This window comes from Eretmochelys imbricata, chromosome 1, assembly GCF_965152235.1.
Source record: "Eretmochelys imbricata isolate rEreImb1 chromosome 1, rEreImb1.hap1, whole genome shotgun sequence".
NCBI classification, from domain to species: domain Eukaryota; kingdom Metazoa; phylum Chordata; order Testudines; family Cheloniidae; genus Eretmochelys; species Eretmochelys imbricata.
Genome location: NC_135572.1, coordinates 158,640,528 through 158,665,622, shown reverse-complemented (window position 1 = coordinate 158,665,622; position 25,095 = coordinate 158,640,528). Strand labels below are relative to the sequence as shown.

The following is a 25,095-nucleotide window of genomic DNA, read 5'->3' as shown; positions in this document are numbered from 1 at the left end:
TAAGTTTTGCATCTTTACCGTTGCATGTGTTTTGTTATGAAACATAGGTCGGACAAAAACATGGCTCTCTGCCAGGATCCTCACATATCCCCAGCTCCTTCCAGAGAGATAAAAAGGGCAGATAAAGTTACAGTCAACCAATTGGAACTGGGTGGTGCCTTATGACTGTTGAAAATTTCACTCAACAGGTCTATAGTCAAAGGTGCTTTCAACTTGGACTGTCAACAGCAAAATTAAAAATATACCCATCCATTTTAAGTCACTCAAGTAGCTTTTATTGAACTCTTTATAATGTACATTGAACTTTTGTGCAATAAATTCAGCACATTGTATTGAATATTTTCCCTTTAAAACATAAAAGACTTCCCTTAATCACCGCAGAGTAGCTTAAATGTTGACATTAAACAGTAAGAAAGAGCGCTGAATGAAGTCTGCAATGGCTAACGTCATTTAAAACAGTGTATTACTTGCTGCATGAAGCTCAGTATTGCAATCTATAGGTTAAGACAGCACCCAGTGGTGAACTCTGTGAAGATTACGTCTGTCCAACAGGAGCAATTCATTGAATTACATGGAATTCTGGAGAGACAAGGTGAGAGAGACAGTGTCTTTTATTGGACCAGAAGCTTTGAAGCTACAGGAAGATCTGTGTAGCTCAAAAGCTTGTCTCTACCGACAGAAGTTGGTCCAATACAAGATATTACCTCACCACCTTGTCTGTCTAATATCCTGGGACCGACACGGCTGCAATTACACTACATACATGGAATTCTGGAGTCAGCCACAGAAATGGCATGATTGGAAAAAGAACTTTAAAGCTCTCTCTAAATCCTTATCTGACACATGAAGTTACTAGCAAACCTTGCAAAGATGAATTCCACAGATTTAGTTGAAAAATTGCCTTCATATAAGAAAACTCTAATGTTTTTACAGAGTCACTAGTAAACCAAAAGGGTTGAAATTTAAAGAGAAGACATACAAATGCAATGCAACATTTCAACAAATATCCCTATGTAAAGTAGTTTTAAGTAAGGTAGCCAGCATCCGTTCACAAAAATCTAGATAATATGGAGGGTGCACACACACACACACACCAGTAAAAATAGTTCTATTCAAGCTTTGGACATAAGACTTGAGTTTCTCTCTCACACACACACTTCTCTGCCAGCCTTATTTGGTCTTCACAGCACAGTAAATACAGAGATTTTCAGGCAATCCCGACCCACAGTTTGAGAACCGCTGCCAAAGAATACACAGGGAGTTTTGAACAGACCGCTGCATTTGATTACTTTTTCTCCAAGTCATTTCAGGACTGGGACGATTCTGCCAGATGCAACGGTCTATTAGATTCCCTCCGAATGGTACTGTTCCATCGATAGATAATTACTTAAATCAGTCCAGGATCAAGTGGAAGGGAGCATTTCTTTAATGCTATCTAAGCTGCTCACTGGCTCCAAGCAACAGGGAGAGTTTTTAAGTCTTTCAGACACTTTGTGTAACTTTGTTATAACAGTAACTTCAGGGGACTTCTGGTGTTGAGGTAATCATACCCTGGGTTGAACAAGCTTAGAGGCCAAAGGCAGAAGCCTTTAGTAGCCATGGACATGACATTAAAGAGTTAACATGAAGCAGCCTGAAGTTGTTATTATGATGAAATTTTTTAATATTCAACTTTTAAGAGTAAAGAGAAGCAGTTACAAAACAAAATAGAGACTGTCATGCTACAGAAGGTAAAGAAACCTCCAAAGCCAGTCTTAACTCTCATCTCCCATTACACATTAATTTCTCTCCTCTCCAGGCCAGCAAGGCTACTGTCCCCAGAATAACTAATACTTTTGTTTACAGCTTATGTTCAAAACTAAATTGGGAGGCAGGGGCTGCAGATTTTCAAACTGCAAAGCAAATGTGACAGCATTTGTGGGGCTAAGAGACCTGCTGACCTGCAGAGATCAAAAGAAGGAGGGAAATGAAAATACAGATGGGTGAACCCCACCCAGCTGTATTTTCATTATATACATACATACATATATATATATATATATAAATCCCTCTTTTAGTTGATTGACAGCTGCAGTTTCTTTGGGAGTTTTTGTCTGGCTTTTTGTGTAAACTGTAGAATTTTTCTGCTACAGCTAAAGGGAGTGAGAAGCCGAAACAGCAACTCTGTGCTGCAGAAAGCTTTATTGTGGCAAATAACTTATCAGAGGAGGATCACAGCAGTCATAATAGAGATAGGAAGTAGATTCTCCCCCCGCCACCCATAACTGTAGAGTTATCATGTAAACCACTGCAGAGTGGCCGAGAGCTGCTATTAGCCAGAGTACAAGGTTAGGGGGACTGACCAGTTTGAGAAAGGGCAACACTAAACTAATGCAAGTCAGATACAAATGAGAGACCAGAAGCCTCTGTAGCTAAAAGAAATCCATACAGTTACACCTAGCTAACTGCACAGCATCCCCTCCACTGTGACTGGCTCAGACAATGCCACTGCAGTGGGGCACTGGTAAGTTTGGTCACAGTGTATTCAGTACACTAGTTAAATGTTATGGGCCAAATTCTGTCCTCTCTCAGACATATGCAGCCCTATTGCCTGTAGTCCATTATATATGTCTAAGTAAGGGTAGGATTTTGTCGTAGTTGTGTTTATGTTTTGTTATACATCACAGAAGCTAGTGTTTCTTCCCTGCAGTAACATCTAGAGTTCAGAAGCACTTGAGGAGCCAGGGGGCTGCTATGAAAGGATCTTACAGGGCCTCGCCTTGCTCCTGCCGGGAAAGAATGACGTTGTATAACCCAGGTGTAGGCGTAAGAACTTCAGTTCAAGGTAGGTCAGTCTTAGATAAAAGTTTTCAGGGGAAAGGTCTGCCTTCTTGTCATGCCTCAAACATGCCATAACCGCTAAGAATTCGCTCTTTAAAGAGCTTGATCTGATTTTGATTTATTGTTTACACATGTGCTTATTCAGCCAGGCAAAAATAAATGATATGAGCTGTGTCTTCACTAACAAAAAGGTGTGGCTTTTATAGTAAGACCACTTGCTTGTGTTAGCTATCTCATTGCCATATTTCAGTCAAGACAAGGCAAGTGATAGCTCTGACTCAAAACAGCTGCTGGAGGTAAACCCTAGAGCTGGAGTCCAGGATTTACCTCAACCCTGTTTCAAGTTAACAATCGCATTGTGAAAAGATACAGAAATGTTTTACTAGGTAAGGCATACCCATATTGTCACCAAATCCACAGTCTTTGACTTATTCTATGTTAATGAACAACACACAGTCTAATAGGCAGTCTTCCTAGATTGCTCTAGCCTCAGCTTCCAACAAAATGGCTTGGCTGTTCACTTTATTACCTTCAATTAAGTGTTAACAGTGTTTTAGACTTAAAATCAGTGAGGTCTAACATTTGTTTTTTATATAAATGCTATCCAGGTCAACCAATTTCAGGAGGCTGAGAGCTAACAATCCTGAAAAGCTCTGCAACACTTAGATGTGCTGTTACATCACAGTAGTCGGGATGATTCCAGCTGTGTTGTTTTTAACATTCTAAAAATAAAAACATGAGACAGAACATTCTAGCGAAGGAAAAGAGAGAAAGAGAGACGTGATTCTTTCTAGAGATTGTAAAATGCCATGGAAGATGTTGCAAACAGAGTGGTCCTTGAACTTAGGTGGCCCTTCTTTCCCGCTCCCGTGCAGTCACAAAGTTAAGCAAGTCAATGGCTGTAACAACGCCAAACACCATCTGTCTCTTACTGGAGGAGCCGTCACTGAGATCTACAGAAAAACACAAGAAGATTTTTCCTACTTTGCAAGGCTCAAACCAAACACACATACTCAATTTTTATCTACTGCTGCCTAAAACTAGAAGCCAACTATGACTCCAAAATACTAGAGGCCTGCAGGTCTGGTTAAGCCAACCTACACAACCGATTGTACATTCAGATGGAGGTGAGCTGCCATTCTTATTGACAGCACTCTAGGAATTACTGAAATGAAAGCCTTTGCTAAATTTCCTCATAAGGTTGCAAAGGAAACTAAATAGTCATGGGAAGAGAGGTAAATTTATGTCATGGATTAAGAACTAGCTGAGAGATAAGAGTTTGGAATAAATTGTGTTTTCAACATGGAAGATGTTAGCAATGTAGTGCCTCACGTTGCTGTACTAGGAGACTTAATACTTCGCATTATTTGAATGATCTGGAAGTGGGTTGACAGTGAAGAGGCAACATTTGCAAAAGACAACTGTTTAGGTTAGTGAAGTCTACAGGGGCTTGAGAGTCACTTCAGAGGGATCTAACAAAGGAAACAAATGGGTAACACACTAACAGGTGAAATTCTGTATAGAAAAATGCAAGGTAATGCACAATGGAAAGAACAATTTGAATGACTCTGATGCTATGATGTGTTCTACAGTAACTTTAAGAACCCACAAAAAAAGCTAGAGGTCAATCAGAAAAACATTTTCTCAATGCAAAGCGGTGCATTGTCACAATGCTCATAGATTCTTAAACTATAAAGCCAGAAAGGACCATTGTGATCATGTAGTCTAACCTTCTGAATAACACAGGCCACAGGACTTCCTTGAATTAATTCCTGTTTGAACTAGAGCAATGTTCTAGGAAAACATCCACTGTTGATTTAAGAATTTCCAGTGATGCGAGTTCTACCACAACTCTTGGTAAGTTTGTCCAACAGTTAATTACCCTCCCTGTTATAATGTGCACTTTTTTCCTAGACTGAATTTGTCTAGCTTCAACTTCCAACTACTGGAACTTGTTATACCTTTGTCTACTAGCTGGTAGAGCCCTCTTATCTAATTTCTGTTCCCCATGTGGATACTTACAGATTGTGATTAAGTCACCCCTTAACTTACTCTTTGTTAAGCTAAGCAGACTGAGCTTCTTGAGTCTCACCGTAAAGAATGTTTCTAATCATTTCATCATTCTCGTGATCCAATGTTAGTAATGATGTTATACAGGAATATCTACACGGGTAAGGTGATTGGGGCCTTTGGTTTACCCAACTTTTGCCACACAATATATAATGCCTCATACATAACAGCTCACCGTGTCATTTGGTACTGGTTTTTATTATACACACACACACACACACACATATACACACACATATACACACACACTACACTACCTTTCACAAGGAGTGTTATGTTATACTCACACTGAATCTGTTCATGTACAACTAGAGCAAAGTGGTCTATTTCCAGGATATGAGAAAGTTTCCCCAAGCTGTCTTTCAGATGAATCTAAAGAGAGAAAGTTACCAAACTTAAAAGCAAAATGTCCTGTAATAACATAAAAGTTCAACAGCGCCCCCCGTCCATCCTAGAGACCGTTAAAATTATAAGAATTAGCACTTGTATAGCATTGTTCATGTTTAAAGTGCCGTACAGTACAACTACTACTTAATGAATCCACATCCCACTGAGTTCTTGGGGTTTGTTAAATGCTGTGGGTTTTGGAAAAAAGCTGCACAAAAAGAAAAAAAAAATCCAGGGGATGTAGCACCTGAAATTTTCATTTTCACACACACCCACACACTCTAAAGACAGGAAAGATTTTTTTAAAAAAAACTAAGAGGTAAAAATCAGTGCTCCATGTGTGTAATGAAACAATGATGTTATGTAAACATAAGACTATACTCACCTGTACGACTCTGGAGGGAATGGAAGTGAGAGGGTGGGAAATCAGACTGTCAGTTGATTTGGAAAAAGGAGGTTTTGGGGAGGGTAGCAGCGAGAAAAGCCGTTAAAAAAAAACAAAAACAAAAAAACCCAAACCCAAGCTAACATATTACTCGGGAGCAACAAACAAAGAACTCAGAATCAAGAATTCAATGAACCTGCTTAAACTATCGTTAGGCTTTTCTTTAGCAACACAGAACAATAAAGCACTAAAGACCAGATTTTTTTAAAGGTATTCAGCCACCCTAATTGCCAAGGGAGTTAAGTGCCTAATACATTTGAAAATTTGGCCCTACAGGCTAATCTCATTTGTTGGGTATTTAAAAGAAAGCAAAAAATAGCATTCCATGAACAATCATGTTTTGGTATTATCTATGTGCTCCCATCAATCTGAAAACAAATCTGGTATATTAGCTGGGTGATTTTCCATCCAAAAAGTAATAAGGGCTATCAGCTGTACCTTTTATAAGGACGGAGGGTGACCAGACAGCAAGTATGAAAAATCGGGGTGTGAGTGTGTATGTAATAGGAGTCCATATAAAGAAAAGCCCCAAATATCGGGACATCTGGTCACCCTATAAAATCGGGACATCTGGTCACCCTATAAGGACACATCTGTGAAGTTACACCACAGATGAACTTGCCTTCTATAGAATACAGCAGGGGTCGGCAACCTTTCAGAAGTGGTGTGCCGAGTCTTCATTTATTCACTCTCATTTAAGGTTTTGCGTGCCAGTAATACATTTTAATGTTTTAGAAGGTCTCTCTCTACAAGTCCATATTATATAACTAAACTATTGTTGTATATAAAGTAAACAAGGTTTTTAAAATGTTTAAGAAGCTTCATTTAAAATTAAATTAAAATGCAGAGCCCACCGGACCAGTGGGCAGGACCTGGGCAGTGTGAGTGCCACTGAAAATCAGCTCGTGTGCCGTAAGTTGCCTACCCCTGGAGTACAGCCTTTATCCTGCAAGGAGCTCAGTGTGGGACTGAAACAGACTGAAACAGAAAATGCATCTCCCACTAAAAATTTTATTTCTCCCCTTCTCAGTTGGCACAGTAACAACTACCTTAATGTGGGAAATTTCTCAGGGAGGAATGACCTGTTGGTATTAGTGACACAAGGCAATGCATAAGGATGCCAACTAATGCCTCAGACCAGTCATTATTTCGCAGGATACAGCTCCTGGGCCATGATAATTACAGATGCCTTGTGACTTTCAATCAGTTAGGAAAGTTTTATTTACAGAAAAGATTAGCTTACAGCAAAATAAAAGCTTGTTCCAGTAAAGAGCCTCAGGTTAAAAAAACTGTGTACACACAAATCAGATAAGTGGTGTTGCTGCCAGATTTGTGCAAGCAAAAACGAGCCTGAGAACATACAAACCCTCGAGCATCCAGACTTACTCGTGCAAAAAGCTTGGGTGCAAGAATAGAGGCTCATTTTCAAAATATATAAAAGGAAATTGTTGAGGTTTAACATCTCTTTTCTATTTCCTGTTCATATTCATTTATATACTTTGGGCTACTAGCAACTTGACGTTCTCCAAACACTTTACAGACACTCAGGAATTTAAGATGGACACCATTCCCGTGAGGAAGGATTATTATTTCCCTATTTTACAAATGGGGAAAACGAATGCTCAGGAGAGGCTAAGCAACTTGCCCAAGGTCATGCAGGAAGCTGGTTATTGCTCTGGTCTCTTCTTTCCATCACACTCCCTCCACTACCACCTTCACTCATGCTACCCTCTGTGGTATATCCACCCCCTATAAAATTTTATTGCTCCTGCTAACATATGCTCCTGATATTCCTCCTCGGCCTACTTTTCTACTCCAAAGAGTTTTAAAAAACTACAGAAAAACTAGCAACACGCAGCCAATCCCAATGATTGCTTTGATTGTCAAGTCTCACTTTCCCCATTGTGTCTGTTTTGGCCTTTTTAGTTTGGTAGCTCTTCAAGGCAGCTGTTTTTTCCTATACACCTGCATAATGCCCAGCATATTTTAGGATCCGCTGTTAATCCCAATAACACTCAGATTCCCTGATTCAAAGTCTTGTGCCTTTCTCACAAGGATGGCCCATCCTCTCTATTCGGTAATCTGAAGTACCTGTTTTTGAATAGGTTATTTTGTGACTCTGATGTTTCATGGCTTCAGGAGACTAAATGCATAGCTGGTCATTTTAAATCAAAACAGTAATTCTTCTTCAAATCTAAGGTGACCAGTTGGTAAGAAAATTATTGTGACTCCCATACATGAGAGAAGTTTCCTTATTTTCACTTTGCCTTCCAGTCACACCAAACATATTCATTTTATTTGAAGTGTGCCTTAAAGCTCTCTTCCTTCAAACAATACTTTACACCATCTTTGGGACAATGAGGACTCTTAAGTTTTTCCCCATTTCACTGACACAGATTCCAAATTAGTTGTAAAATTAAATAAAAATTTTTAATTCCAAATTAAAAAAAAAGCAAACATCTAGAATTCTTCTTTTTTTTTTATATATATACTTAGACTGTAAGCTCCTTGGGGCAGGGACTATTTTTATTCTGGGTCTGTAGAGCACCTAGCACAATGGGGTCCTGGTTCACAACTAGGGTTCTTGGGTACTACAGTAACAAAATTAATAATAACAATTCAGATTTTTTTTTTTAAAAACAGAGAACTGTATTTGTGCCAGCATATTAGCAGTGGCAGATACCAGGGGAGGGAGCTGGGGAAAGAGGGATGTTCAATCAGCGTATTTCAGGAGAAAATGGGAGGAGAGGCACAAAGAACTGACTATTACAGATACAACAATGAATACACCATACAAGCACGAGCAACATAGGTACCAGCAAAGCGAGGGATGACAGGAACTAAAATAGTTATGTTACACACCAGAGTTTCACCTGATGTTTGATTTGATGTCTAGGGAGAAAAAAAATATTTTTCTTTCGTTTTGTCTGTAAAGCACTAGCGCTCCTCCTTCTCCCAAGCTATAAAACAAGCAGCCAGTAGATTATACATAAGAATATAATGAGATATAGCTGAATACAATTCCTTCTCCAGAATTTTAAATATTAATAATTAAGATCCATTATGGATCTAATTATTTACTACTAAATATAATATTGAATCTAAAGCCTGAAGAAAGCTATGTCACAAAACATAATATCCTACTATTTATTTTGAGTGTCATAAGCTCCCCAATTAATGATATCACCTAGCTCTTGTAGTGCTTATCATCAGTAGATCTCCAAGTGCTTTACACGGGAGCTCAGTACCATTATCCCCATTTACTGTACGATAAATATGGCACATCGACTGCCAGGTAGACTTGCCTGGCATAATGCTTTATGCACTTTGATGGCAGTCAGAACTAATCAGACATCAGCTTGTGACAATTCCAGTCTTTGTTACAAAGCGAGCACTTGCTGGTTTCAACTGCCATTGGAATTTACACAAAAGAGCTGTTTGAAGTTCAATGATTTCTTCCCATGGAGGCTCACACCACTCAGTTTTACATTCAGATTTGGGGGGGGGGGAGGGGGGGGAGGATGAAAAGAAATCCCAATGACAAGAAAAAAGTCCCCATCAAACCCACCAGGGTTCAATGGTCTGATGTTGCACCATAAACCAACTCAAGTCTGGGAGCCTTTCAATGACCCCAGGCTGAGTTTAGAGTCTAAAATGAGATCCAAACCCAGGTCTGCATGCATAGTGGCACATTCTCAAACAGAAGATTCTGTATGGCCCCGCTTCAAATCTTACGCTAGCTGATGCCACTGTAATGCTCAGATACCTACAACAATACTTTAACAATAAAGTAGATGACAGAGCAGGTTTACCTGTCTGAATTGCTTGTAGATTACTTTGCCGACATGATCTGATGGCTGAACTTTCCCAGCAAGTAACGAAGAAAGCATGTTCCCAAGGGTAACCATTCCCAAAATCATACTGAAAAGAGGAGGCATGGTCAAACAATGGCAGACACCCAGGGTTTTCTAGAGACAAGTGAACCGCACGCTCAGCAGGCTTTCCTCAGAGGGATGGCTAAAAGTCAGTTCAACTGGCTTAATGGTGTAGATCACCATTTTCAGAGGTGTTCTCAGATTCTGAGGGTGTCTACAGAGCAAAGAAAAACCAACAGCTCTGAGGCTCAGAGCCTGGATCAGTTGACTCAGGCTTGCGGGGCTAGGAATGGCCATGCAGATGTTCCTGCTGGGGCTACAGCCCAGGTTCCGAAACCCTGTCCCCCACGCCGCGGGGAGGCGGACCATGCAGCTCTCCCTCATCTCCGCACCCTCACTGCAGACAGAGCCACCAAGGGCGTGCCTCCACAGTGAGTGGCAGCCCACTCCAAGCCCACCTCGACAGACGCAGGCTCGTGCGTCTGCAGTAATAAATAGCTGTGTAGACAGCGCAGCTTGGGCTCGGAGGCTCAGGGAAGAGGGTGGGCTTCAGAGCCTAAGCTCCAGGGTCTACACAGCTATTTTCAGCTTGGTAGCACAAGCCCCTAGTCTGTCGACCTGAGCTGGGAGGCTTGCTGCTGTGTCGATATCCCCCAAGTGAACTCTGCTCTGCAAGGAGGCTCAAAACTTGGGTGATCAGACATGCCGGTTTTCTGGGAAAGTCCTGGGTTTGGGTGTGAATGTCCTGGCTGGATTACACTTAAAATGGGAGTCTTCCCTACTTTTGCTGTAATTAGCCATTTTACTGACCTCCCTCCTACCTGGCTGTGCTCAGCTCCCAGAGCCAAAATGAAAGTGGGGCTAATAGTTTTGGGTCCTTCCCACTGAACTGTGGCGTGTGCTGGCACACACTAAATTCAGGGGGATTCCAAATGACAAGGCTGATGGACACCATAGCAATGACTCAGAGCTCCTAGCTAGTAACAGAAGGTTTGGGTGAACTCGTGGTTTCCTCTACTGTCTATCTAATCACTCAGTTGTCTGACCATGATTGCATGTAGTTTAAGTGAACCTGCAGATTTAAATAGTCTCTGCCGGCCTCCCCCCCAGCCCACTAAAGATCAGCATTCAGCTTTCTGCCATTCAGCAGGCTCACCAATGGAGGCTGAGGGAATGAAGATGTTGGATGTGGCCTCAAGGACTGAGATTTTTAAAATTTCTTTAGGCCCAGGTTAGCAACCACTTTCCAGTTTTCACTGCAGCAAAATGCCATGAAGAATCTACGGAGAACACCCAACCCTGCAAAGGTGGTGGTTCACCCTCCGTTATATTAAGTGAGAGGTTTTGCTTTGATCTATTCCTCACCAGGAGTCCACAGCGATCCCCCAGACAAAAATGGAGGGACTTCTTCATTATAGACAGAGACATTTCAAATATAAAGTCATGGTATCTAGAGACCTATTAGGCCAAGAGCAGGGTAGTCCTGACAGGACAGCATTTTAAATCTGAAAGCTGTGTGGTATGTAATATGACATTTCTGAACTCTTGTTGACCCTGCAGGAGATGCTGGAGAATTAAATGACAGAAGACACACTTCTCATTTACTGTGTGTAAACAGTAAATAAGAAATACAAACTTGACTTTCAGGTTTGTTTTGGAGGGGGAGGGAAGGGAGGAAGATACTGATATCTGAACATACCCACATTCATCAACAACTGGTGCCTGGTCAAATCCCTTCTCTCGGAGGATTTCAATGGTCTTTTCACAGGTGACGCCCGGAAGCACTGTCAGGGGGGCCGAGAGACTTAATTCCTGAACTTTGAGGTGCCACCACCTGTGGACAAAACATAGTTTTTACAGCAACTCGCCTGATCATTCTGAAACCGCCCGGCCCTAAAATACCTGACAGGGTTTCCCCTCACTACCAGCAGAAAGGCTCACTTGGGTCTTCAGGACTCAGGAAGGGAAACAATTACAACCGTGTCCCTTTTCCATCTTATTTGAGTCCTATCCCTGCATGGCAAATGGCCAGCAGAGATTACAGATACCCCCAGTTGGTTATTTGGATCTTGATTTACAAAAAAGGAAAAGAACATTTTAATGGACTTGAAGCCATTTAGTGAGACACCTCGATAGTTTGTGGAGCCATGTGCTCTTATCAGCATTACCCTCAACCTCCATTTCATCCAACTGTCTGGTACAACCACGGGTTGCATCTTGGCTCAAAACTAAACATCCATCATTTATCATACAGTAATGTCAAGAGGCCCCAGCCAAGGTCAGAGGCCTACTGTACATGGCACTGCACACACACACAGTAGACAGTCCCTGCCCCAAACTGCTAACCATCTAAATAACTGTAAAAACAGAATGTGTCTCTTATTCTGTTAGTACAGCATGTACCACAGCAGAGTTCAAATCCTACCTGGGGCTTCTGGGCATTACAACACAAATGAAGACCTTAGAAGGTATTTTTCCAATTTGCTCACTCTGGGTCCAGTCAGTGTTCTCTGTACAGACTGTTTGCAAACTTTCCCCCTCGTGTTTGTGTGTGGGTCTTCCAGCAGCAACAGGAGAGACAGGCAGGGATTTGTTTAAAGATGGAAAACCATGAAGTCTAGCATGGGCCTTAGGGCAGTTAAGTACCCCCAAACTTCTTTTAACTGTTTTGATACTGATTAGATGTCAAGCTGACAATGTCCATTTCACTGTACTTGACAAAGGATTATTATTTTTGTTCCTGCAGTGCCTATGAGTGCTAGTCATGGACCAGGGCCCCATTGTATGAGGTGCTGCACAAACAAAAGAAAAAGACAGTTCCCTGCCCCCCAAAAGCATATATGCATCTCAACCTGCCTAATGAATAGTAGATGACACCATAAACATCAATGAGGCATTAAAACATCAAGAATAACTGGGCTGAGGGAAGAGTTTAAAAAGTTTTCGTTCATTTAAGAATTGAAGTTGTCACCAAGTCAAAAGAATCTAAGCTTTCTCGAAGTGAATAACTAAAAATATTTCTACTGATTTAAGTAGCCATCACCATATCCCCAAATGTACAGAGGATCAATTCAAACAGACAAGGAAACAAGGCAAGCTACAGTGCAATTTAATGTTGCCCACCCCATTGCAATAGGCTCACAAAACTCAAATGAACAGGACTGCCTTACCAAGGTTTGTTAATAATGTCATCTTCTTCTTTCATGAACCCTTTCTGGGTCATCCATTTGTCATTCAAAAACTTGGACCTGGAAACCATCAAGAAAGCAAAGAAGTCATGAGCTCCCCCGCAGGTTACACTGGTGTTGATAGTACATACAATGGCACATAGTTACATCCCCAGCACAGATAGGGGTATAGTTACAAACATATAATAGCACTGAGTCAGTCAGTCTTTATGGCAAAGGGATATGTGGGTAGAATATTTGTAAAAAGAAAAAAGGAAATGGCACAACCAAACAATGAGACCACTTGTAATGGAGTAGAAGTGCTGGAAGTATTAAATTAAATACATTTACAGTTTTGTGCTCCCATGCTACAAAATGGGGAACTGAACAGTGTCACAGAGTAAAGCTGTATTTTAAGTGTGGGGTCAAGTGAATTTAACCACAGGACTTAGAGCAAGTGTAAAACTGTGTGTCCCCCTCCCCACCCCACCTCACCCCGCACCATCCTGGCATGTGTTGTTACTACAGCAGTATTCTCTTCAGTTCATAGCACAAGGCAGAGGTAGTAGAGGACAACCATTCCTTGAAAAGTTCCAGAAGAGATCCAATTTAAAATGGTTAAAGAAACTCAGGACTCAAACTTTTCCAAAGTGACCAATGATTTTGGATGCCCAATCTGAGATACATTGAAGGCGCCAGATTTTCGCTGAGTTCCCACCTTCTGTAAACTAGGCTCCTGCCGGAGGCCTCAAGTTGGGAACCAAAAACCAGCAGACGCTGTGGAAAAGCTTGGCTAAACTCTGTATGAATGCCCCACCCTCTGTGAAGGCAGCAGGCTCAAAGCAGAAAGAGAACAGGGCAGTTTCTTACATGTAGTTCCTGACGGAGTCGGGCAAGATGACAACACAGCGCTGACCCTCCGTTAAATCCTTGGCAGCCTTCACAGCAATGGACATTGCGCTGCCAGAGCTGCCACCTGTCAACACCCAGATCACACAGTCAAGACCACGACACGTGGAAGCCACTTGTGAAACAGGAGGATAAGATCAGAGCGAGGTGGGTCGAGCTCAGGGCTAGAGAAAAGAACTCTGGAGCCCTCATCCCAACACTGACAAAGGTTTCCCTTTGACAGGTTAAGTGATTTACACAATGCCGCAATCTAATTCACAGGAAACTTTGGAGGATTAGTACCAGCTCTTACCGCACAATAATCCTTCCTCTCTGATTAACATGCGTGCCAAAGCAAAAGACTCCTCATCGTTGCTCTTGTACCACTTGTCCACCACCTAAAAGAGTGCAGGGGACAGGAGACAAAAGACATAGCTGATCTTATCCCCCTTTCAGGAGATGCTGTTCAGCTGCTTCAAATTATAGACTTACAACTGCCTTCACATCTCGCAACTGCTTTTTTTTTTTGGGGGGGGGGGGGGGGGGAGGGGCGCTAATTAAGACTACAGTGGTATTAGTGATGTTCCCCATACTAGTAGAAAGTACTTTACCTTTTAAATAAAATGACTGTGGGAAAAGTTACAAGGAGAACTGGCCACTCTCCTCCATTCCCAGCTGACTTGCCAGGAAAGTGAGTCCTACCTGGCACCTGATGTCATTGGACTAGAGATCAAGTTGAGGGTTGGGGTTTTTTTGGTTTTATTTAAAGGGATTGTTCCGGGAAAAAGCTATCTGTGCAGTGTGTTTTCACACAGTATTATGAAAGAGCAAGAGAAATGTGTCCAGCTCAGAAGTTCACCTGAGGCTGCTTTACCTGCTGGGATACAGTGGGAAGAGGATTTCGTTGTGCCTCCTAACCCCTCTAATCTCAAAGAAACACTCTCTGTGTGCCTCACAGTAGCTGCCATGCTATTTCAAATTTCCTCCCCCTCCCCTCAGAGCAGAAGGCAAGGAGTGGTTAATTGAGGAGCTTGACTTACCGATCTGTCCAGCACGGTAGGGACAAAATCATATCCAATCCCCTCCACCTCGTATGTCGTCTTGTCAGTCTTATTCAGTTCTTCAGGCTCAGCAAGAATGGAGCCCAGGGGATCGACGCCAATAATCTGGAGAAGGGGATTTCAGATTTGGCTACCGTTACACTGTTTTTTCAACACACAGCCATTAAATCAAAGTGCTATGCTAGGACTGTTACCTCACAAAACTGTCATGCCATCCATACAGATACAGGCCGTGGTCATTGAAATAAGACTTTTTTCCCCCCAGTCTGTCCTTTGGCAAGTCCCCTTCTGCAAACGGTCTTGTTGCTCCTACCCTTCAGCAACTCATCCTACTTGGTCAGGATGTGGGACATTGTAGGGGAAAGGCACAGCTCATTCTGTGCAGATTTTGTTTAGCTCAATGGAAAGTGTTTGCCCTGATCCCACTCAGAAGTCAGATCTCTTTACCATTTTGTACCAGGAACAAGCAGAAAGTCTTCTCAGTGTAACAAGGCACTAGTGTTAAAACCTAGTGTCTTGTTTCCATCAGAAAATGGAAAGCAAGCACAAAGAGTCATAAGGTAACAGAGACAGGAACGATACGTGCCTACTGAGGGATACACAGATTTGCATGTCATGCGACAAGTTTCATTTGGCCAGAAATTCAGTGATCCTAAAGAATTACCCCTTGTAAAGTCAGTGAAGAGAAAGTGCAAACATCTTTTGGATACAAACAGGTGTCCAAAATATACATAGTAGGGAGAACAACATTTTTCAAAACAGGCCATATGGAATTTGTGGTTTAATTTTCAGAATCAAACCTTGACTTGGGTCACAAGTGAAAAGAGAAGGAGATGGCTTCCTATGCTTTTTGTGAACAGCTCAAAACTGCCACCCAAGCAGATGTGTCGCAGGTAAGGATTACAGTGCACCAGCAAAGATCAGAAAAATGGAACTTAGTCCCACAAGGAACTTGGCAAGACACTTACAGCTAGAAATAGTTACCAAGATGCTTTAGTTTGCCACTTACTTGGCAATCTGGGCATTTCTCTTTCAGCTTTCTTGCAACGCCAGTGATGGTGCCTCCTGTGCCAGCTCCAACCACCAGCATGTCTATTTTTCCTATTTTAAGTGCAAGGAATCAAATACCACCTTGAAAACATCCATTGGCATTATAGATAAAAATCCTATTGCAGACCAGGAATGCACAAGATGCATTACTCCCTCCAAGGAAAGCGCAGTTACCCTCAGAAAGGTGATAATTTACAGTAGCCTTTTACCTCACAGTAGGTGTATTCAGAGTCCTAACTTCAGACCTTGTTCCCCCTTCTCCCCCTCGTTTAGTGCAACGGGGCCCAGCTTTGTGACAGCCTTTTGGGCATGCTGCAACACCCATGTTTTCAAGGCTTGGAGAAGGGGTGAGTGGTGTATGTGTCGTATTTGCCATCTGTGGATTTGTTTTATTATGTTTGGTGGTAGATGTTGATCTGTCATTATTCTAGCTCTTTTTGTGCATTAATAGAACAATCAGGACTTGGCCAACAATTATTTTATCTGATTGTTTTTTATTTCTGGTAATATATCATTTAAAGAGCACTTCACTAACTTCCGGGCACTTATATAAAAAGTGATGTTTACAAATCAAAAACATCCCAAGAAATAGGGCCTGATTCTGATCTCACATGGGTGAGATTTCATTGACTGAAGCAATGACATCGGACTTACACCTTTGACAGTGAGATCAGAATAAGGCCCATTGATTTTACAAGATGGATTGAGAGTCAAGATGAGTTCTGAAATCAGAATGCATCTTCAGTGATAGTAAAACCACCTTTGCACTTGTAAATGGAGGAAGTCTGACATGGAAAGCATGTATAGACAAACAAAAACTCATTATATAACTCAGACTATAACTGCACTTTACATGCAGGTCATTGTCACTATCAAAATCTAATATAGGGCTTTGTTACTTTAAATACAGAAATCCCATTGAGAGGCTAAACGTGAGGTTTTATGGCACAGACCAAGAAACCTGATGTGCAAGCTCCCTCTGCTGGCTCCAAACACAACTTACTGGTAAGTCTGAATACAACTGTGCCATGATAAAATCATGCATAATTCCTGGCACTGTCACAGTGGAAAATAAATAATTTCATGCTCAAGTCATGGTAACTTGTGGACCCCGTGGGTGCGCACTGACAGTTTGTTAGTTCATTTTGATTTAGTCCTCTTGCAAATGGGACTAGATCCAAGTGAACTAACGTACTGTTAACGCACGGAAACAGGGTCCACATAAATGGCAAAATTCCTGGTTCCGTGACAGTGGTGATCGTTGTGACATAATCATAACCTTACGAAAAAGCTTGGTTCCAAACCCATGCGTATTCCTGAGGGCACCATCAACTGAGGAAAGTCTTGTGATAGGGTAAGTGGACCTTACACAGAGTTCTAGTATTAAATTAAATTAAATTTAAATTAAAAATAAATTAAAAAGATAAACCAAAACCCACATGCACAATTTAGACTAAGAGCCAAGCCTTTTTAAAAACCATTTCCCATTCATGAACATTCAAACGCCCTAGGTCTTCAACTCCTCTGAGCTATGCAGACTTCTTTATCTAGGAGTCATCACTTTGCCTGGCCGGTCACAGTCATAGAAAGGTAAAAGCAAAAGTTTGTTTGTTTTTTTTAAAATCCCACACTTCTAACTAGAAGTGTGTCTCATTTGAATTTTGTAAACTTTACATAAACTATCTCAGAGCCTATGCAATTCTATACCCCTGAAAGCCTTGATCTGCTTTCCACAGGGGTATGTGATTAAAAGAAGAGCACTCCAGAGGTTAATTCAGAAGAGTGCTAGCAGAAGAATTAGCATACCTTCACACTGCTCCAGGATCTCCTCAGCTGTAGTGTCATAGTGTGCCAAGGGGTTACTGGCGTTGCGGTACTACATTGAAATACAATAGAAAACATATGAAACCATGGAAACAGCTCATAAAAATCACAGTCTGAGGAGCAGGTCAAAAAATGACCAGTGTTGTTCAAGCCTCACAATGACACTATAGGCTCCCACCAGTTTTCTAAATTGTTCAGCCATTTACCAATACTTTCTACCTTGGCCTGGAAGAGATTCCTGCAACTGCCCCAATTAAAGTAAGTGGTATTTTTGTGCCAAGGTCCTTCTAAGGTCCCAACATCCCTGAAGGCCAAGGGCAATCTCCTTCTGGGATTATGTTCTGTAGAAGTTTGAACTTTGTATAACTCCGATGCACAGAATTGCCAACCTAGCAGATAACATTACCTTGGTCTTTCTGTAACCTATGTTAACATAGGGTGGTTCTTTCAGGGTGGATAAAAATAGATAATTTAAATTATGTGTACATTTTAATTTAAAATCAGATTTAAATTAAATCTTTTTTTAAAAAAAATAAACATTTGAAATTATGGCAACCTATGTTAAGGCCTAAACTGACTATAATTATCGGTATCACTTAAATTAAATTAGAAATATAATATTGAGCAGCATATGGTTGCTGCCAAAGTTTTAAAGAAAGTCAAACCACTGAACTAGTGGAAGTCACTTGGCAAGCATCAGAAACCAGAGTTTGAAGTGCTAAATCAGCTTTTGATAGCAATAGCCTCTTCTGCAGGTACAAAGAGAGTATTTTCTTCATTTCAGTTTATTCAACTACTTCAGTTCACTGACTAATTCCTTTAAAGTTGACTCAGAGCTGAAAAGGCAGAAAAGTGTGTTTTTCTCTTTTGATCAATGAATAAAAACTAGGTGTGAGAAGATGAGATTTACTACTTCTAAAATCTTCAGGGATATGGTGAACAGAAACAATCAGTTCAATTCACTAACTACAGATACTTCCCTTGTTTAATAAATCAGTTAATTGTAAATGCAAACCATATTTTACAATTTTTCTTATGTATCCAGCACATTTAAGGCAGTTTTATTTAACTAATAAAAACAATTAAGTGCTATTTTGCACATTTTAAATTCAATTCCAGTTTCCATCCAAATAGAGCTTGACACAAATCACAGGTACAAAAGTTAATCTAGTAAATAAGAAATGCATCATTCTGTAACATAATAAACAAAATGTAAAAATTAAGCATCTGAAAGTACCGTACGTTAAGCTATGCATAATTATTAAGCAATTATAGTATATTTTCCTGGCTAGCAAAAAGAAGTCCCAAGTTCAGTGCAAAAGCTATATTTAATTGTAAACCAACATATTTTAATGGCTACCAATTTTTCTTCAGGAAATGAACTCAAAAGTACAACTACAAAACAACATTCAAACAAATGATTTAAATCAGTATTTCTGGTTTGCTGATTTAAATCATGATTAAAACTGTTGATTTAAATTGCTTCAATTTGAAAAGCCAGTTCACCCTGGGCTTTTTGTGTCCCTCTAGTGGCTAAGGCACATTTAGACATTTGCGATCTGCTACTTTTGCTGAGCTAAAGAACCTGGTCAGGCAACAGCAATTCACACTTTTAGATCCAGAGATCCCAGGTTCAAACTACATATACTCCCATCCAGGGCTGTTACCCTTTTATCTGTGGAGTGCAGGAAAAGGAGATTACCAATATTTCTCTCTATCCCACACATGCACCTCAGTTGTTCAGGAACTTACCTGGTCTAGGATATGGGAATTGGGGATTTCATTTTTCAGTCGCCATGCTACTCCCACATGAGATTCAGGTGAGTCAAACCTGGCAGTAGTTGGGGTCCTCACAATCTCAGCGCCAAGAGCTCTCAGAACATCCACCTGAATCAAACAGAGTCAGTCAAAAATCTCCATAGGTACAGAGACCCTACTGGTATACCAGAGAATGGGTGGAAAAAAAGCTGACTATAAACTTACATAAACAAGAGTGTGCAACTCTTCCATACCCACTGCTTAAAGTCTGTATCAATTCAATTCCCAGAGGCAAAGTGTTTCAGAACAGATGCCCCACACAGGTTAAACGCTGTCCTCTCTGCCTTGGTTTTTTAAATGTCTTGTGGCCTGAAATTTATGATTATTTGCCTACAAGGATGCACATTTGTCACTAGTATGTAACCTGCATTTTCACCTCAACCTAGTTGAAGATTTCCCCACACCCCCGCAAAATCTAATCAATTCTGCTGGTGGAATTACAGAGCTAAAATAATTCTTATCAACATGGCCAAGAAACACTGTCCCCTTCCCACAACTCGTGTTTTGAAAGCTACATGATGGATTTGACCTGAAAATGTAACATTCAATGGCAAATAAGAAAGCAGCATTTGGCTACAGTCCGCTTGTCTGGAGTATGAATTGAGGACACTCACATTTCTACATACCTTTTTTGAGTATATAGTGAGGGGTTACTCAGTGCAAAGTATTAAAAACACGTACATACCAGCTACTTTACAGTCTAATAAAGACACAGCCAAGATTCCCAGTGCCATAGCCTAGAACCACCATTTTATTTCCAATGATTTGGACGGTGCCTTGCACACTAGGACCCACTCTTGGTTGGCTCACAGATAGCAACATAATAAAAATGTTAAAAATAAGTATTAAGTTCAGTGATTTCAACATATTATGCAGTAGACCTCCACTTAGATAGCAAGGTGGTAGATCCCTTAACAGACATCTCCTTATGTTTGCAGTCATACCACGAGAAGTGTGATCTTTTGAAAAAGTCATTAGCTAAGGAGGGTTGGGTGTAGTCACTGTTTAAGCAACAGGCCTCCAGGGCAAATCCAGGTGCTGCAGGATGTGGTGTGGGCAATTCAGCACGTAGCACTCTGCCTTTCATGTCAGAACTTTGCCCATGTGCCAGCAGAGTACCAGAGGGCACCTCTCCTGCTGGAGTTGCTATCTTTTCAAAGGACATTGAAAACAGAGGTCCTAATCATTTGTGATCATTAAAAATCTCATGTCGTTTTCGTCAAGATTAGTGATGTCAGTTCCAATGGCCTCACTTAGTTCCACTCCAGTTTTGCCTTCCTACAGTTACTGTAGTTTTAGCTGGGCCAAATTTTTTTCTTCACTTGTTCTTGACTACTGTAAAATATAGGCAGATTTTAAGCTACTTACACCATCCCCAACCCTCGAGAGGGCTGAATTAGAACAATGGGGAAAACAGTTCTTATCTGTGAAGTTGGTTGAGCACTTTGGGATCTCTGTGTGAAAGGCAGTATTTAAATATATCAGTTGTAATGTTCAGGTACCTCTTCTGGCTACGTGGTGGGTTTGTACCCCTAGGCCTGCCTGGGCTCAACAGCTGCAAAGATTTCACACCCCCAAGACCTGGGAACGGAAGATTCTTAAAACAGCTGTGCCAATGCATAACTCGCTGCCTCTGCACAGGAGGGCCCTAATGCTCCTTGGTTCAAAGAGTGAAAGGCAGGCTGTAAAAACAAAAATAAAAAAATCCACCAAGAAGCCTGTGCATAGTGCCTACAGCTTAATCATGAACACTCAGCATTGTTTTCTCTGCCATCCAGCCTAGCACTGCTGTAAGGGAACTATCTGGACCAATATCATCTTATTCCCATGGCAAAGTTATGTGCTGCTCTGAATTGTCTCTTCCAACTTAACTGGATACCCAAAAATTGAAATCAGAAGAGCAGAGGCTCGATCCCGCCATCCTTACTCCGGCCAACCTCCCTCTGACTTCAGTGGGAGTTCTACCCAAGCGAGCGATGCAGGATTGGGATCAAGCGCAGCAAGGCTGAAGTCATGAAGGCTAGAAACTTATTTCTTTCCACTACTGTTACAATGAAGGATTCCATATTGATCTATTCCTCTTTGTCATTAAAGCTTCCTCGGCACATATGGATCCAAATTTCCTTAAGCTGAGGAAAGAACATTTTTGCTTTTTAGCCACTTGCCATCACTTCCCACGGTGTAACCTGAAACTGCAATGTAGCACCCTCTCTCGGGTCTCACCACTGTACATAGAACATGATGTTAAAGCATCCAGTTCTTCAGCTGTCTCCACTGGCTTCCCTCAGACCCTCCACTCAATGACAGTCTTTCCTTAGATTAAGTATCACTTCAATTTTCTGCTCACATCTCAAGTCTTTCTTGTCACTGACACGAATACTTTAAAAATTCCTATGCTCAGGGGTGCTACAGCTACTGGCAGCTTCACCTCTATAATCTCTGCCTTTTTGCTTTGCGACTGGCCTACCAATATTCCTCTTCAACATTGACAGCAACCCCCTCTGCCCTTCCCCCACCTCAAGAAGTTTATACATATACTCTGACCAATTATTTAAAAATATCTGACACATGGTAAATTGGTTTGCAGTGCCTCAGTATCCAATTTCACAGCCAAAAAGATGGCATCCTCCTCCCATCAGGATCTGAACATATTCAGACAAATTTATTTTTAATTATTGGCAATACAAGTAGTTCTGACCTTCTCCATGCTCATTTTCTCTGGCATCACAATGATGCAGCGGTAGCCTTTCACTGCAGCAGCCAGGGCCAGCCCAATTCCTGAAAGTGGGGAAATACAGAGTATGTTGTAAGAGAAACAAAACCACAATGGTAACTTCTGCACGTCCCAGTTTTAAGAGCTTTTCTCCCCAGGCTTGAATGGGGTATCCCTACAGAGACTAAAAAGGAAAAGGTTGCTACTCTCCAAGAGAGTTGGAGAGCAGGACTGTGCTTTAAAAGCACCATTTGGCTCAACCCCAGACCAGAGCCATCAACAAGGTGAGCAAAGACTGGGAAATTTGCAAGTTCGTGTCACTGGGTTTCCCAGCCTAGTTTTTCCCTCTCCCCACCTCTGCCCGCGTGTTACAGATGTAGTTTAGGAGTGAACAGAATTTCATAGATTAAAGCCAGAAGGGACCATTGAAATAATCTAGTCCAATCTCCTGCACAACACAGGCTGCAGAACCTCACTCAATTTCTACATCAAGCCCATAACTTCTGTTAGAATTATCCTCACTTAACAATTTGCATCTTTTTTTCTAGGCTGAATTTGTCTAGCTTCAGCTTTCAATTATTGGACCTGGTTATGCCTCCACCTGCTCGATTAAAGATCTGTTCACAGATCTCTTCCCCAGGTGGGTACTTGTAGACTGGGATGAAGTCAACTGTCAATCTTCTCTTGGATAAAAGAAGCTCAACCTGTTAGTTTCTCTCTCTCTCACCTTAAGGCATGTTTTCCAGTCCTTGAATCATTTCCTTTAGCTCTCTTCTGAACCCTTTCCAATGTATCAGCTAGGTCTTGCCAGAAAATTAGAAATCCATTTCATGAACATCAAGGTTTTGGAATTTGTTTTCATTCTGTAGCAGAGCAAAACGGAGACCTTTTGAATTCCCCACCCCCTCCCGCTCCATTTAAAAGAGCCACCTCACAATAACCAATTGCCTAGTGGTGAGAGCACTCGCCTGGGAAGTCTTCTTGCTCTCTTATGTCAGAATTGTTCCACCTCATATAAATAATTAAATATGTATTGTGTCAGAAAGAGCCTGTTGGTTAGAACCCTTGCCTAGGATGTGGGAGATCCAGGTTTGAGTCCCTACTCTGAACCAGTAGCCATTAGATATTCTGGGGTGGGTTTCTCTGCGGAAGTTTTGTTGAGACATACACTTCAAAAAAGTTTGGTTTTGAGAAATCAGTTTTCTAATGAAAAGATATTTCACTGAAAAATTCCCAATCAGCTCATCCACATCCATTCTGAAGTGATGATACCAGAACAGGACACTGTATTCCAACCATGGTCTCACTAATTCCCGATACAGAGGTAAAACCTGACCAACACTGACAATCAGAAAGACATTCTAAACCCCAAACTCTATTACCCTATACTTTTAGGAGATTAACATGAAAGTGCTGCAAATGTCAAACTAAGGAGTCAGCTGCAGGGGAGGAGAAATCATATGCCCTTCTTAGAGAAATTAGCTTAGTAGCTATGGGCAGAGGCCAGGAGTGACCGGCAATTCCCTGTGTTGGTGTGACCCAAGAACCCTTTTGGTGCCAACTGGCAATGAGGTGCAGGGGGTTTACCCTGATTCTGGGATGTACATTCTGGTTCACCAAAGAATGTCATGTGAGGTCTCAAATGAAAGTTGCTGTCACATAGGTCACAAATATCACTGTGAAAACCATGGACAGATACTATGTAAGGAGTTATGTATGTATACTAAAAATACATTCTTAAAGTCTGTATCAAGGCTGGAGAAAAGCTGGTTTTCTGTCAGACAGGAGATGTCTCTCCGTCTGTCTATTCGCACATAAATTGAGTATGGTCTCATTCACAACAGTTCCCCTACCACCAGTCAGAACTGAATGCAAAGGAAGGATTGTAAAAAAGAACTAACAGGAAGAGAAACAGAGCAGAGGCAGAGAAACGTATCTGGAGGTGCATAACAAGGGTTTACTTGGGTATATCTGGGAGAGGGGGGGGAACTGGAACACACAGACACTCTTCACTGAGGAAGTAAAAGGACAGCACTTTTGCTTTCTGAAAAAGGGGTTTCAGCCAAGCTTGACTGAAAATGCTGTAGAGGACTCTGGGTGAGATAAACTTCTGTAGACAGGAGGTTAGCCTGTTCAGTCTCTAGAAAGTGTGCTATGATTTTCGTTTCTACATAGCCATTCGTTTCCAGTATCCTTACTCACTATCACTTGAATCCTCTCGACCTGCGATTTCTGTGAGTGGATAAGGGGCTGGATACTACAGGGAATGCTCAGAGAGGGTTTGGGAGCTTGTGTGTGTCCACTGCTGCTGGAACAGACAAAGGAAGGCCTGAAGAGGCCTGGAAGGCAGTACTTGTGCTGTCACAGGTTGTTGGTTTCAGAAGCTGATCCACGGTAGACACTGACAAGACTCCCTCACTCTAGAGCAGGTGGTGGTGGCGATGTGCCTCAAAATGCCGGGTGCCCCTGGAGAGCATCACAGCTGCCTACTCTAGGCCTTGCAAAATTGCCACCTTTAAATCCGTCACTGAGTTGCAACAGAAAAAGCTTCAAAAACAGACTCCAATGACAAACTGCTGAGCTTGAATTAATATGCAAACTAGATACCATTAACTTGGGTTTGAATAGAGACTGGGCGTGGCTGGGTCATTACACATATTGAATCTATTTCCCCATGTTAAGTATCCTCACACCTTCTTGTCAACTGTCTAAATGGGCCATCTTGATTATCACTACAATTTTTTTTTTCTCCTGCTGATAATAGCTCATCTTTAATTAATTAGCCTCTTACTCCACTTTTCATTTTCTATGTATGTGTGTGTGTCTCTCTCTCTCCTTACTATATGTTCCATTCTATGCATCCAATTAAGTGGTCTGTAGCCCACGAAAGCTTATGCTCAAATAAATTTGTTAGTCTTTAAGGTGCCACAAGTCCTCCTGTTCTTTATTCTGATTTAAGAGACATAGTCCTCTTAGT

At 41.4% G+C, this 25,095-nt stretch overlaps 1 protein-coding gene across 3 annotated transcripts in view; it reads right to left on the bottom strand.

Annotated features, from left to right (window-relative positions):
* Nucleotides 1–252: 252 nt before the first annotated feature.
* LOC144265328 (cystathionine beta-synthase-like) overlaps nt 253–25,095 on the bottom strand; it is a 48,979-nt gene continuing 24,136 nt past the window's right edge. Inside the window, exons 6-17 of one of the 3 annotated variants that reach the window (XM_077817898.1) lie at nt 22,104–22,183; nt 19,340–19,474; nt 17,570–17,639; nt 15,723–15,814; nt 14,693–14,818; nt 13,966–14,050; nt 13,635–13,740; nt 12,768–12,845; nt 11,297–11,431; nt 9,535–9,643; nt 5,178–5,262; nt 253–3,773 (exon numbers count right to left, since the gene is read on the bottom strand). In XM_077817898.1, the coding sequence (XP_077674024.1) occupies nt 3,664–3,773; nt 5,178–5,262; nt 9,535–9,643; nt 11,297–11,431; nt 12,768–12,845; nt 13,635–13,740; nt 13,966–14,050; nt 14,693–14,818; nt 15,723–15,814; nt 17,570–17,639; nt 19,340–19,474; nt 22,104–22,183 (1,211 nt within the window). In that variant the 3' untranslated portion in view covers nt 253–3,663. Of the gene's footprint in view, nt 3,774–5,177; nt 8,683–9,534; nt 9,644–11,296; nt 11,432–12,767; nt 12,846–13,634; nt 13,741–13,965; nt 14,051–14,692; nt 14,819–15,722; nt 15,815–17,569; nt 17,640–19,339; nt 19,475–22,103; nt 22,184–25,095 lie in introns of those variants that run through there. The other 2 variants (XR_013346253.1, XR_013346254.1) reach the window with 2 other exon arrangements.